Source organism: Ovis canadensis, chromosome 22, assembly GCF_042477335.2.
Source record: "Ovis canadensis isolate MfBH-ARS-UI-01 breed Bighorn chromosome 22, ARS-UI_OviCan_v2, whole genome shotgun sequence".
NCBI classification, from domain to species: Eukaryota; Metazoa; Chordata; class Mammalia; order Artiodactyla; family Bovidae; genus Ovis; species Ovis canadensis.
The window spans coordinates 34539774-34553035 of record NC_091266.1 but is presented as its reverse complement, the minus strand read 5'-3'; the positions used below and the strand labels follow the sequence as shown (position 1 = coordinate 34553035).

Below are 13262 nucleotides of genomic sequence, written 5' to 3'. Positions count from 1 at the left end.
GCAGGGCAGCCACCCACCACGTCGGTTTATGGAACTGTGAGCCCAGCTCTGGGCTCCAGGAAGCATCAGAAATATCAGAATCCCCCTCCCCAGGCTGCTTGTGGCATCACCATCGCAGCTTCTCCAGGGCCCCCCGCCTGCCTCCAAGGCCTCCCCCATCCTCTATGTGGGCCTGGGGCTTTGATTCTTCCACTTAGTGAAGATCAATGTCCTCTCCAGGGGGCCGGGGCGTCAGCGTGGGCCCCATCCTCAGCAGCAGTGCCTCGGATATCTTCTGCGACAATGAGAACGGGCCCAACTTCCTCTTCCACAACCGGGGTGACGGCACTTTCGTGGATGCTGCGGCCAGCGCTGGTGAGTGCAGCCTCTGCCTGTGCGCCCCACCCCCACCCCACAGGGGCTCTGGGCTGCCCTGCTCCCTCCAGGCCCCACAGGCCCCAGGGAGAGAGAGGGACTAGTCACCATCTGCACAGCTAATGTTGCGTGTCACCTGTAATCCCACATCCATTTTAAACATTCAGCTCAATCCAGTGACCATTAATTGAACCCCTGCTAAGTGCCAGGCTAGTGCTAAGAGCTGGGGACCCTGACTTGAATAAGATCACCCTACCCCACTCTCACCCCCTATATACAAGGCACTGATGATCTAGAGGGGGAAACAGACAAATAAATGAATAGCTATAATAAGAAGCAGAGTAAAATCCACCCAAAATAGTATTCCAGGCTCCCAGCTCTGCTCCCCTCTCTCCCGTTGTGCTCACCTGTCCTCTGCCTCAGGGCCTTTGCACCTGCCAGTTCCCTCTCCCTTCTCTCCCTGCAGAACTTCTATTGGTCCCTCAATATTCATTCAGATATTGTCTGTGAAGCCTTTCCAGCCTCCCTATGTGCTGCCTGGCTGAGACTGGAATCCCCCTCCTCTGTGTTCCCACTGCCCTTGTGAGTACCACTCACTCAGGCTCCTACACCATGGTGACCATCTGTCTGTATCTGCAAGGACTGGGACACATAATAAAAGCTTGTGGACATAATCAGTCTGCCCTTCAGCTACTTCTCCCCACCTGGTACCTCCCCTACTCGCCTTGCCCAGGAATGGGAGGTCTGATTTCTCCTCCTCTTAGTATAGCAACAAGCTCCAGTCTCCAGGAGAAGAGGGGAGCGGGGATGTAGACACATAGATCAAAGGTCCTACAAGCTCCAGCTAGTGCTGACAGCTAACATCCAATCCCTGAGCAGGTACCAATCCATTCTCTGTGACAACTGCCCTTCCAGCGCTCTGCTCCAGAGTTCCCATTTTGAACACCCCACCAACGCATCCTTGCAGCTGATCAGCTCCCCTTATCTCCTTCTCTGGGCAAAGCTAAAGGTGGAGGCAGCTCCCCAGCCTGTCTTCCCACCCAGCTCACCTGCTGTACACTCCGGCAGCAAATTTTCTCATTGCTGAGAAATCATAAAATGAAGGGGAGGTGGTGGTGGAGAAAACCGAGAGGACTTGATAAGGTGTTAAAGAGATGGAAGCAGAGGTGAGCAAACAAGTTGGAGTGGGGGAAGGTATCAGGCGGGAAGAGAGAGGAAAGGTGCTAGGCCCGTAATTGAAAGTCAGAGTGATTGCAGGGGTTTAACAAGACATGTCAAGAGGGCATTCATCACCCAAACAGATGCTGCTCTGAAGTGCAGCCTGGCACTGATTATTCCTGTGAAAGGGAACCAACTCCTTGTCAAGGTGCCTTGTAGATAGGAGAGAAATGGGCCAATGCAGAAGGCCACCAACATTAGGGCTGGGGCGTTTCGTGGAGAATTAACAGGGTATTAATCCTAGAGGTTGGGGGTTGCCCACATTCTTTTGAAAGCCCTCTTTCTCAAACCGGGGTCTCCCTGCCTCTTCTGCCTGACCCCCACCCATTCTCTAAATCCTTCCCTCCCCCAAGAGGATGATCAGCCTCTAAGGCTCCCAAGACAGATCCCACCTTGCCTTCTCCTGGCCCCCATCTCAGGATCTCCATGTTCACAGCTGGCAAGAGCTACCTGTGTCCTGGTCCATGATCCCCACCCCCCATCATACTGTCATTTCACCTGCCAATGGCAGTTTGTCCTCCCAAAGACTCAGCGTGGGTGTTTAGAGCTGGCCTCCTCTGCCTCTCAGCTGTGCCCTTGGCCTGAGGGACTGTGTCTGCCAGAAGCAGCCAGGAGGTCAGGCCACCCCTCTGGGCAGAGCCACCCTCTGTCCTCCCCAGGGATCAGCTCAGTCCCACTGGCCCCTGGCAGATGCAGGCACAGCACAAACAGGTGATGCTGGACACACAAGCTTCCCCCACAGATCTCACAAGGCAAACTGTGGTTTTCTTAGTCATGGAGCAGTTATTTCCTCTGCTGTCACCGAAGTCCCTGGTTGCCTTCTGTCAAATTATTTATGTCTCTCCATTCAGTAAGTATTTACAGAAAACTGCCAGATCACCACAGACACTGAGATAGATGCTGTGGGAACACAGATGAGCAAGAAGACAGACCCTGACCTCATGGAGCAGAAGGTCTAGTAGAAAAACTGGACCCTGCAATGGAACAAGATTGCACCTGTGATCCACACAACAGAGGAGAATGGGAGGCAGTTGGGATGAATACCAGGGTGGGTGGGAGGGGCTGTTTTTATGGGAGTGATCAGGGAAGGCTTCCCTGAGGAGGTGACATTATAGCTGAGAGCAGAAGAGAAACAAGGAGCCAGGTAACCATGAGCTGGGGAAAGAGCATTCTAGGAGAAGAGACCAGCTTAAGCAAAGGCCCAGAAGCTGAAAAGAGCTTGGTTCATTTGTGGAATGAAAGGAACCCTGTATGACTGGTGCATGTGAGGAAGGCGACATAAAGACAGATAAGGTGGGCAGGAATTTGAACTTGACTCAAGAGCACTGGGGAATCACTGAGATTTAAGCAAAAGAGTGATAATCAACTCAATGTATCCCCATGTCAGGGGTGGCGGGGAAGGCTTTAAGTCCTCCAGGATCTCCACAGTTCTCCTTCCCCAAAGTCATGCTACCCCAAAACCAAGTAAAAAGTAGTACTTTCCGGGCAAAGGCATCCTGAAAACAAGTCTCTGGTTCTCTCTGCAACCAGACGGCTTCCCCCCTTCTACCCCTGTGGAGGGATCAGGACACAATGAGGTTCACCCTTCCTGGTTGTTCTCCACACCCCCCCACCCCCACCCTCAACCCCTGACAAGGCGAGTGTCTGTGGGGCCTACAGGGCTGCCCTGAGGGCTCCTGCCCTTCCTCCTAGGTGTGGATGACCCCCACCAGCACGGACGCGGAGTCGCCCTGGCAGACTTCAACCGTGATGGCAAAGTGGACATCGTCTATGGCAACTGGAATGGCCCCCACCGCCTCTACCTGCAGATGAGCGCCCACGGGAAGGTCCGCTTTCGGGTAAGAAGGGGCCTCTCTCCCACTTCCCCACCCTCTATCCCCCCGTGACTCCCACCAGGGTGAGCAGGCCCTGCAGAGCCTGGGGGCAGGGTGGCCACAGTGAAGGTGACATCCGGCCAGCCTGGGCTGCTGTGCTGTCCGTAGTGTCCAGAGCATGGTCATTAGCAGAGAAAAGAGAGCAGCCCCCAAGGTGGGAGTCAGGGCAAAGGCCCCATGAGAGGGGTTTCATCGTCTGAATTGGGAGCGCTTCTCCCATAGCCCGGGCCTGAGCATTTCAAATCAAGGCTCAGGCCAAGGGTACAGTGGGAGTAGGGGTCGGGGTAGGTTGAGGTCATAGAGCTCCCAACAGCTGCCCGCTCTGGCCAAATAGCAGGTGGTGGGCAAGGTGACATCAGACCCCTCTCTGTGCCCCCTCCCTGAGCCATCAATGGTCTGTGATGCCAAGAATTCTTCAGAAAGGCTGTTCGGTGGCAGGAAGGGAGGTGCCACCAGGCTAATGAGCTTGAGATTGGGCCTTTCTCGGGGAAGGTGATGCAGGGCATGGGACAGTAGAGACGCTTTCCAGGAGTCAGGATGGCTCTGGAGGTATGTAGTCTTGCCAAAAACCCCCAAGGGAGCAAGAAACTTGATGATCCCAGAGAAGTCTCCAGGGACCTTCTCTCTGAGGGACCACCACAAGCCCCCTCTCTGAAGGTAGCCACCTAGGCGTGCTCAGGCCCAGCGCTCTCTCCCTGCAGAGGTGTGAGACCCAGGCTGTCTGGGTGGGGAGGAGGGACACCCTGAACTCGGGACAGCTGATCCTAGGATCGTGGGTGATTTTCATCTCTGTTCAGCTTTTTATTCTAACACAGGTTCGCAATCAGGGGTGATTTTGTCCCCATCCCAGGACATTTGATGATGTCTGGGGACATTATCAGTTGTCACAGGTGGGATCAAGTACTACTGGCATCTCTTATGCAGCAGACTGGGTGCTGCTAAACATCCTATGAGGCACTGGAGAGTCCGCAACAAAGAATGATCCAGCCCCAAATGTCAGCCAACCCTCTCGACAGCCCAGCCCAGGTCACAGGAGCAATGATAATAGAGGCCCCATTTATCAAGTGCCTTCCGTGTGCCAGGAGCTGTGCTAAGCATCTTACATACATTATCTTGGAAGCCCAGGCATCCAGCTGGGGCAACCCCAAGGGGCCTATGTAGGTTTCCATTTTTACAGAATCAATAGAATAACGACTTCAAGGTCCTGAGGTCTCTTTGTTACCAGCTCTCGTGGCCCTGTTCAGCCCACCCTTGACAGCTGGCCAGGCTCTCAATCAGCCTTGTGACTGCATTGATGGGGACAGCCTCCCTCCCTGGGCAACCCAGAGCAGGCAGCTCCTTCCTGCCACCAGGGGAGAGGGCCTGAAGCAGGAGGCCTGGGGCCAAGGGGCAGGGGGCCACCCCCAGACACCCCCATGGGCCCTTCCTAGTTCTCCCCACATGGGCCCTGAGATTTAGACAGATTTCTAAGTCTTTAAAGGACAAACCCACCTGGAATGGATATTCTGCTCAGAAAAAAAAAAAAAAGGTCTCCCTACATAGCTCTTCTTCTATTTAAAAGTCAAGTCCCATACACGGGACCCTTTGCCAGGTCCATCAAGGCCCTGTCAGCACTTTGAGGTCCCTGCTGGGCTGTCCTGGGTCTGGGGTCTCCTCATGAGCCCTGGGCAGAGGTGTCTGATCCTGCATGTCCCAAAGTGGATGTCTCAAGAAAAAAAAAAAAAATCAAAAGACTCCAAGAAAAAAGGTAATGGAGACAGCAATACCCAGCTGAAGGCCACCTCTGCCACTTTCCATGAGGCTGACAGCTGGGGCAAGGCCAAGACAGACCCCTCGGGATTCACCTTGAGCCCACTCTGCCAAGCTCTTTACACGCAGTCCTCACAGCCTGAGCAGCTATTACTTATCCCCATGTTACTAAGGAGGAAGGTGAGATCTGAGGGGTTGAGTAACTTTCCTGAGATCACACAGCGAGTCAGCAGAGAGGCCTGGATTCAATGCACAGGATTTCCCAGGTTCCACCCAGACTGTGCCTCGGCTGTGGAGGAGAAAGGGCACACATTAGAAAGGGCCTCTAGCATCTGGTGTTGGAGCCAGGTGGTGGCCTGGCTCATCAGCTACAACAATGGGCAATTTCCTTCCTCTCCCGGACTCAGTTACCTTACCTGTGAAATGGGAACGCTCATGTCAGCCCTGCCTCGAGTGACTGATAGGAGGGCCACGTGTGGTCCCGACCAGGGAACAGCAAGGCGCTTCCCTGGTGTGAATTTGGACTGTTCCTCTTACCTTCTTGTTCTCCTACAAGCAGCCTGGGGTTCATGTGGTCCTAAACACAGCACCCTGGGGCCCTTACGGGGAAGATGATAGAGGATGTGCTAGCGTGGGTTTTTATCTTTGCACACAAACAGGCACACACACAAACAGGCACGTGCACACAGGCACGTGCACACAGGCACACACAAGGGTGGTGGGAGTCGGCCTCTGGCCCACTCTGTCCACTGACCTGCAGCCCTCTCTCCCCAGGACATCGCCTCGCCCAAGTTCTCCATGCCCTCCCCTGTGCGCACAGTCATCGCCGCTGACTTTGACAATGACCAGGAGCTGGAGGTCTTCTTCAACAACTTCGCCCACCGCAGCTCCTCAGCCAACCGCCTCTTCCGGTAGATGCTTCAGCCCGGCTCGTGGCTACTCACGCTTCGCAGTGGGGTCAGGGAGGAAGGTTTAGGACTCAGAAGAGGAGCTCCAAGGGGAGGGAGGAGGCAGGTCCCCTGGTGAAGGAGCAGAGAAAGGGGAAGGACAGGAATTGAGTGAAAAGTTGAGAGAATGGCAGGAAGCTGGCCTCCTGCTGTTAGCAGAGGGTGGAAATGGGTGGGGGAGGGGGGAACCTGGGCAAAGTGTACACAGAAGCCAGGTTCCGCTCCACCATCCAAAGGAGTCCCAGAGCCACATCTGTTTGGGTGCACCCGGATGAAGCCAATACAGGTGTATTGACTATAGGACTTCTCATAACCTTAACATGACTGTGAGTATCTTACGCTCCGAGGTGGATGGAGTATTCCAAATAGATTTGACCGCAGGGCACTGCTTTCAGAGATTCTGCTCCTGGGATTGGCGCTCTGCAAAATATCCTTTGGGAAATGCTAGATGAGACAATTAGTGGTGGACAAGAATGCAAGCATCTGAGCGCTGCATGTAAGAAGGAGGGGTTAGATTTTCCAAGGCAGCACTTCTCTAATCGGGGCCCAGAGACCACTGGTGTCAGAACCACCTGGAGTGCTTCTTTAAGATACAGAATCCCTAGGCCCAGCCCAGATCTCCCGGATCTGAATCTCCAGGGTTGAGGCCCAGACATCTGTCTTTTTTAACACATATGCTAGGCATGAGGTGATTCTTAGCACATTGAGGTTGGAGAGCTGCTGTTGGGGAACAAACCTCAGGACCCATGTGACCTGAGATGGCCCTGTTCCTGGCCTGAAACATGCTAATGGGCCTCAAGACCATGTGGGGAGAGCAGGGTGGCCCAGGGCCTTGGATGCAGGAAATGGGCCACATCATCTGCTCAGTTCCCCAAGACCCCACCCCCTCCCGCAGGAGGGCCCCCGACTATTAATAAAAGGCAAGGGCTGTGACTAAGCGTGTTTTAAAATATAATTATTAACAAAGCATCAATCCCGACTGGCTGTAATCACCCCCCGAAGGCCCCAGATTTACTAATTAGGTGCCTCGCAAAAAGCTTATTCACAACTTCCAGATTAATTGCAGAAGATCAATTGCTCATTAACAGAGACACTGCTTTCCTTCTCTGGCTAATAAAGTGTCCCTCACCAGGTCCCTTGAGCACCAGAGAGTCTCTGTAGTCCGAGAACCCAGGCATCTCCCCTGCCCGCCTGGCCTCCATCAAATCCCCATCCTCCCTCTGGCCATCCCGAGGGCAGGCCGGCCCAGGCTGTCCACACACATGGTCACCCCCCAGGTCAGTGTGTCTGCCTCCACGCAGCAGCAGGAAAGCCACTTCCCAGATACGTGGTTGTGCCCTGAGTCCCTGTGGCAGTGGCTGGGGCCACCACTCAGCTGGCAACTCTGGAAGTGGAGCCCCCACCTACCCCACACCAAGCGGGCTTGTCACCTATGGCTGAAATGAACGTGGTGGGCTCCTTGTAGGAGTCACTGGAGATGCAAAACCTTGCTGTGCTTGAGTCCACAAGCCCTTCAGCGATGCCTGGGAAACCAGGGAACTCTTCGCCCACACCAGGTGCTAAACAAGCGTGCAGGGACCCTGTTAATAACGGCAGGACTGCGGGCAGGAGCAAGGACTCTCCTGGCCAGGCGGGATGTGTGTGGTGGCACCACTTACACGCCTACCTTGCTGCTCTGTTCCCAGGGCTCCACCCCTGCACATTCCCGCTCCTTAGCTGCCATTCTGCGCCCAGGTCCACAGAGCAAGCTGTTGAAAATGCAATTCTGGCCACACCCCTCTTCCTCGTAAACCCCTTAGAAGCCCCCACCGCCACCACCTTCTCGTTGACACGTCCCATAGGCTGGCTTTGTCCGAGCCTTGTCACTTTCCATTTCCCAGTTTGCACCTTAGGGTCAGACACCATGAGCTTCCTTCAGTTCTGGGCTGGGCCAGGCCTGGACTCAGGCTGCCCACATCCTCTGCCCCTCTTTCTCTTCTGAGTGACATGGACATCGTTCTGGTCTCAGCTTTGTTGACCTTTCCACTGAGAAGCCTGCCCTGGTTGCCCAAATCTGGGTGAGTTTGCCCAGCTCTGCACTAGAACTTCCGGGCTTTCTCCCCCAGGAACCCTTATATGCATTGTCACCTGAACCCCAGGGTGTCTCTGCCCAGTGGTGACAGAGGTTACAGGACACGAATGGCCAAAGGGACCGTGGGTGCTAGCAGGCTGAGGCATGCACAGCTGCAGCAGGCTGGCACACCCCACAAGGACACTGCCAGGCATGCTGCTCGCTGGCCAGGCTGCACACGCGGGCGTGCTCCATGCAGCTGCCGTGTGTGGACGGAGGACGCGTCCCAGGGTACGTGCTCTAGCCTACACCCACCCTGCAGTTCTACCAGCCCTCTCTGCCATCCAGCCCCCAGAAGCTCCAGCTCAGGGAACCCTGGCCTGCTCCTAAAAGAAAGCACTGGCCACAGCACAGCCCTCTGGTGACCCTGTGATTTGAGCAACAAGCCCCACCTGCAATGTGTGGGGAGCGTGATAAAGATCCCTCCTGGTTCTTCCCTGACCCTGACCCCAGAACTGCTCCACACAGCCAGGGCAGAGCACCCAAAGCTGCAAGACCCTAACGAGGGAGAAAAATTGGAGAGGAAGCTCAAGGCCATCATCAACATTCAGCTCAAAGTGCAAGAAGAGCAGCATTTTCACAGTGGGCTTGTCTACAGCAAATATTACCGTGATTCAGAATGCAAAATAGAACCCCAGCAACCCAAAGGGACCCTTCCCTCCCTTTTGCCTCCGAAATTCCTCCATGCAGGCCACAGGCATGCACTTGGAGCTTCCTGAGAACCAGGCACTGTTAGACGCTGCAGGAGATGCAGAGAAGAATACGTGGTCCCAGCCTGCAAAGAACTCAGTCTAACTGGGGAGATAAGATGCATTCATGCAGAGCTTCAGCCCAAGGCAGAAAGGGATAAAGGCCAGGAAAGTGACAGAGGCAGAGCAGGAAGGCACTGCTTCTAGCTGGACGATCAGGGAGGGTGTGGAGGAGGTGGCACTGGAGTGGGGTGGGACCCTGTGTAGCATCCGGAACTGGAAAACCCAGGGCCACATGAAGGAAAGTGAAGGTCAGTTGAAGGTAGCTGCGTCCCTGCCCCTTCTCCATCCATCACCTGCCCTTCCCCAGGCTGTCTATAATTCATCCATTAGAGAAGGAAAAATCCATATTTACCAACATAAATTAAAACCCGAGAAAGGCACGGCCAGGGTGTACACAGGGTCTGTGAGCAGACTGGCTCTGTCGGTGTGCAGGTGGCGGGGTCTCAGGGTGCTCAGAGCACAGAAAATGGAGTTAGTGGACTCCCAGGTCCAGAGGGCCCACTGGGGCTTTGCCACGTGTGGTCATCCATGAACCGCCTTTCTCCTCTCCTGCAGCATCATCCGCAGGGAGCACGGCGACCCCCTCATCGAGGAGCTCAACCCTGGCGATGCCTTGGAGCCTGAAGGCCGGGGCACAGGTGAGGACACCTGAGGGCTCCAGCCTGCTATCCTCCAGCTCAGCACTGCCCTTAGCAGGGATGCTGCAGCAAGCCTCATAGCCTGGCTTGTACTGTCCCCACCCTCCCTGAAGGCTGAGATCCCCGGGGTGGGAGCGGGGAGGGGCCTGGGAGTGCCAGGCTGGAAGCAGAGGAGGGAAAGGTCCATTCTCCCAGCCCCGGGGCTGTGGGGTCACAGGTGTTGGCAGCCGTGGGCAGTAGTGTCCCTGCTGATGCTGTGCCGGGAGGGGGGTTAAGGAGAGGCTGGGGGTCCTGCAGTCTGACCCCTGCTGGCATTCAGTCTGGTGGCAGAGAAAGAGCACTGGATCAGGAGGCCTAAGACCCGGCCCTGCCATTGCCATTGTCTTGGAGAAGGTGCTCCATCTTCTGGGTCTTGTTCTCCACACCCATGAAATGGGGATAACTGCACGTGCCTTCTTCATGTCTCTGGGTTGTAATGAGGATGAAAAGGAGACTAGTATATGCAAACACGTGATAGATTGATTAAAAAAACCTGTGCACATGTCTATATTGTGTATAACAGACCAGACAGAAGCCCTCATCGTCCAAGTTGTTTGTACCCACACTCTCCTTGCAAAAGTCCAGTGGAATGAAAGGGACCTCCGCCCGATTTCCACAAATTCCTATCACGAGCAGATATTAGAAGGAGAGGAGCTTCATGGTCCAGGCTTCATGGCCCAGTGCTGCACTCTTTCCTTCACACCCAGGGTGTGGACTGGCCCAGGTTAGGAGCCCTTCTCCTGTTGGTCTCCTGGCCGATGGCCAGACTGAAATCTGTGCTGTTGCAGGGGGCGTGGTGACCGACTTCGATGGAGACGGGATGCTGGACCTCATCTTGTCCCACGGAGAGTCCATGGCTCAGCCGCTGTCCGTCTTCCGGGGGAATCAGGTGTGCTTGGACCTTGGGACCCACAGAGCCCTGCCTGGCATGCTCCCCTGGGCCTGGGATGAATGAGAACAGAGGAGCCCCGGGTGCTTGTTTGACTAGAGTGGCAGGAAATGGACATCCCAGGGAGGAAGCGGATGAGTTCCCAGATACTCACTAAGCCCCCAAGAAGGCTGCTTCTCAGAGAAGTCTTCTGCCCCTCTCCTTCCACTGGCACGTCTCCAAAAAATGCTTTCCCTGAGCCTATTTTTGGGACGATCCCCTGGAGAAGGAAACGGCACCCCACTCCAGTATCCTCGCCTGGGAAATCCCATGGACAGAGGAGCCTGGCGGGCTACAGTCCACAGAGTCGCAAAGAGACAGACACGACTGAGTGACTAAACAATAAGACAGAATTGGCTTTCCCTGCTCTTTCCAGAGCTGCTCCTGGCAAACTTCAATCAGTCAGCCTGCCTTGCTCGCCCTCCCTGCCTGGCTCCCTCCTCCTCTTTTTCCTCTGCCCCTTGTCTTCTCCCCCTCTTCCTCCTCTGATCCTTCCACCCACCCGGCTGATGCCCAGACCTGTGCTCCTCCCCCGCTACAGGGCTTCAGCAACAACTGGCTGAGGGTGGTGCCACGAACCCGGTTTGGGGCCTTTGCCAGGGGTGCCAAGGTCGTGCTCTATACCAAGAAGAGCGGGGCACACCTGAGGATCATCGACGGGGGCTCAGGCTACCTGTGTGAGATGGAGCCCGTGGCTCACTTTGGCTTAGGTGAGTCAGGGCTCAGGGTGGGGGTCTAGGGAGTGCCGTGGGCTCTTGTCAGGGCAGTGGGATGCAGGGCTCTGCAGAGCCCACTGAAATGCAGGGCTCACAGCCTGAGCATCTTCCAGGTACCACCAGCTACTGGAGGGAACCCTGCTTTGAGATGAACCTGAACTCAGAAGGGAGGTTCTTTATGCCCCACTTCTTGCTGGGGTCCCCATCCCCGTGCCTCTGACAAAGCAGTTGACCTTGGGGTCAGAGTATTTAATTCTCCATTTGTTCAAGGCTACGGCCTTGTTCTTCAAACAATGGCTACACCAAACCTGTCCACACCAGCTGCTTCCCCAGATGCCTGGGTATTGGTTCAGTAATTAAAGTGTCTCAGCAAACCCTGGGTGCCTCCTCTTAGCTAGAAGGCTTGGGAGAAGCATGGCGGTGATGCCATCCCCCAGAAGGTAAAAATAGGTTCTTGACTGGGAGAGGGCAATTGAAAAAACTTCTACTCTTTTATGTATATATATATATGTATGTATGGGATCCCCAGGTGGCTCAGTGGTAAGAAATCTGCCTGCCAGTGCAAGAGACACAGGAGACATGGGTTCAATCCCTGGGTCAGGAAGATCCCCTGAAGAAGGAAATGGCAACCCACTCCAGTATTCTTGCCTGGAGAATCCCATGGACAGAAGAGCGTGGCGGGCTACAGTCCATGGGGTCACAAAGAGTCAGATACAACTCAACCACTGAGCACTCACACATGTATGCGTGTACAAATATGTCTAGTATATTTGTGTGTATACATATATATATAACATAAACAGATACGCAGTATACCTGTGGTGTTAATAAAATATCACTATACATCTATTCAGTTCAGTTCAGTTCAGTTCAGTCACTCAGTCATGTCTGACTCTTTGCGACCCCATGAAACGCAGCACGTCAGGCCTCCCTGTCAATCACCAACTCCCGGAGTTCACTCAGACTCACATCCATCGAGTTAGTGATGCCATCCAGCCATCTCATCCTCGGTTGTCCCCTTCTCCTCCTGCCCCCAATCCCTCCCAGCATCAGAGTCTTTACCAATGAGTCAACTCTTCTCATGAGGTGGCCAAAGTACTGGAGTTTCAGCTTTAGCATCATTCCTTCCAAAGAAGTCCCAGGGCTGATCTCCTTCAGAATGGACTGGTTGGATCTCCTTGGAGTCCAAGGGACTCTCAAGAGTCTTCTCCAATACCACAGTTCAAAAGCATCAATTAGTATAGCTAAAGTAACAAAAGTTACAAGGCCAAATGCTGGCAAGGATGTGGAGAAGCTGGATCTCTCATTCATTGCTGGTACATCTACTCTGGAAAATAGTTTGGCATTTCTTTTAAGACAAAAAAAAAACTATACTCTACAACTACTATGAAAGTCGCTCAGTCTATAAGACCCAGCAATTGCACTGCTGGGTTTTATCCCAGGTAAATGAAAACTTATGTCCACAGAAAAATCTATGCCTGATTGTTCATAGTAACTTTGTCTCTAATAGCCCAAACTGGAAACAGCCTCAATGTCCATCAGTGGGTTAATGGGTCAACAAGCTGCCATCCATTCACACCATGGAATATTGAAAAGTGAAAGTCACTCAATCATGTCCCCATAGACTTTACAGTCCATGGAATTCTCCAGGCCAGAATAGTGGAGCGGGTAGCCACTCCCTTTTCCAGGGGATCTTCCCAACCCAGGGATCAAACTCAGGTCTCCCATATTGCAGGAGGATTCTTTACCAGCTAAGCCACTAGGGAAGCTTACTCAGCAATAAAAAGGAATGAACCATTGATACATGCAGCAATTTGGATAGCTCTCATGTGTATCATGATGAGTGGTGGGGGAGGGGGGGTCAGTGAAGTCAGTCTCAGAAAGTCACATACTATTGATTCCATTTATATAATATTCTCAAAGTGACAAAATTATAG

At 53.9% G+C, this 13262-nt stretch overlaps 1 protein-coding gene across 8 annotated transcripts in view; it reads left to right on the top strand.

The window, feature by feature from the left end:
* CRTAC1 (cartilage acidic protein 1) overlaps positions 1-13262 on the top strand; it is a 166528-nt gene that overhangs the window by 122571 nt on the left and 30695 nt on the right. For all 8 annotated transcript variants that reach the window (XR_011252243.1, XR_011252242.1, XM_069568282.1 and 5 more), the window contains exons 6-11: positions 220-354; positions 3265-3410; positions 5970-6106; positions 9560-9642; positions 10470-10570; positions 11151-11319. Coding sequence is in view for 6 of the 8 variants with exons in the window: in XM_069568282.1 (XP_069424383.1) it covers positions 220-354; positions 3265-3410; positions 5970-6106; positions 9560-9642; positions 10470-10570; positions 11151-11319 (771 nt within the window). In the remaining 2 variants the exon portion in view is untranslated. The remainder of the gene's footprint in view (positions 1-219; positions 355-3264; positions 3411-5969; positions 6107-9559; positions 9643-10469; positions 10571-11150; positions 11320-13262) is intronic.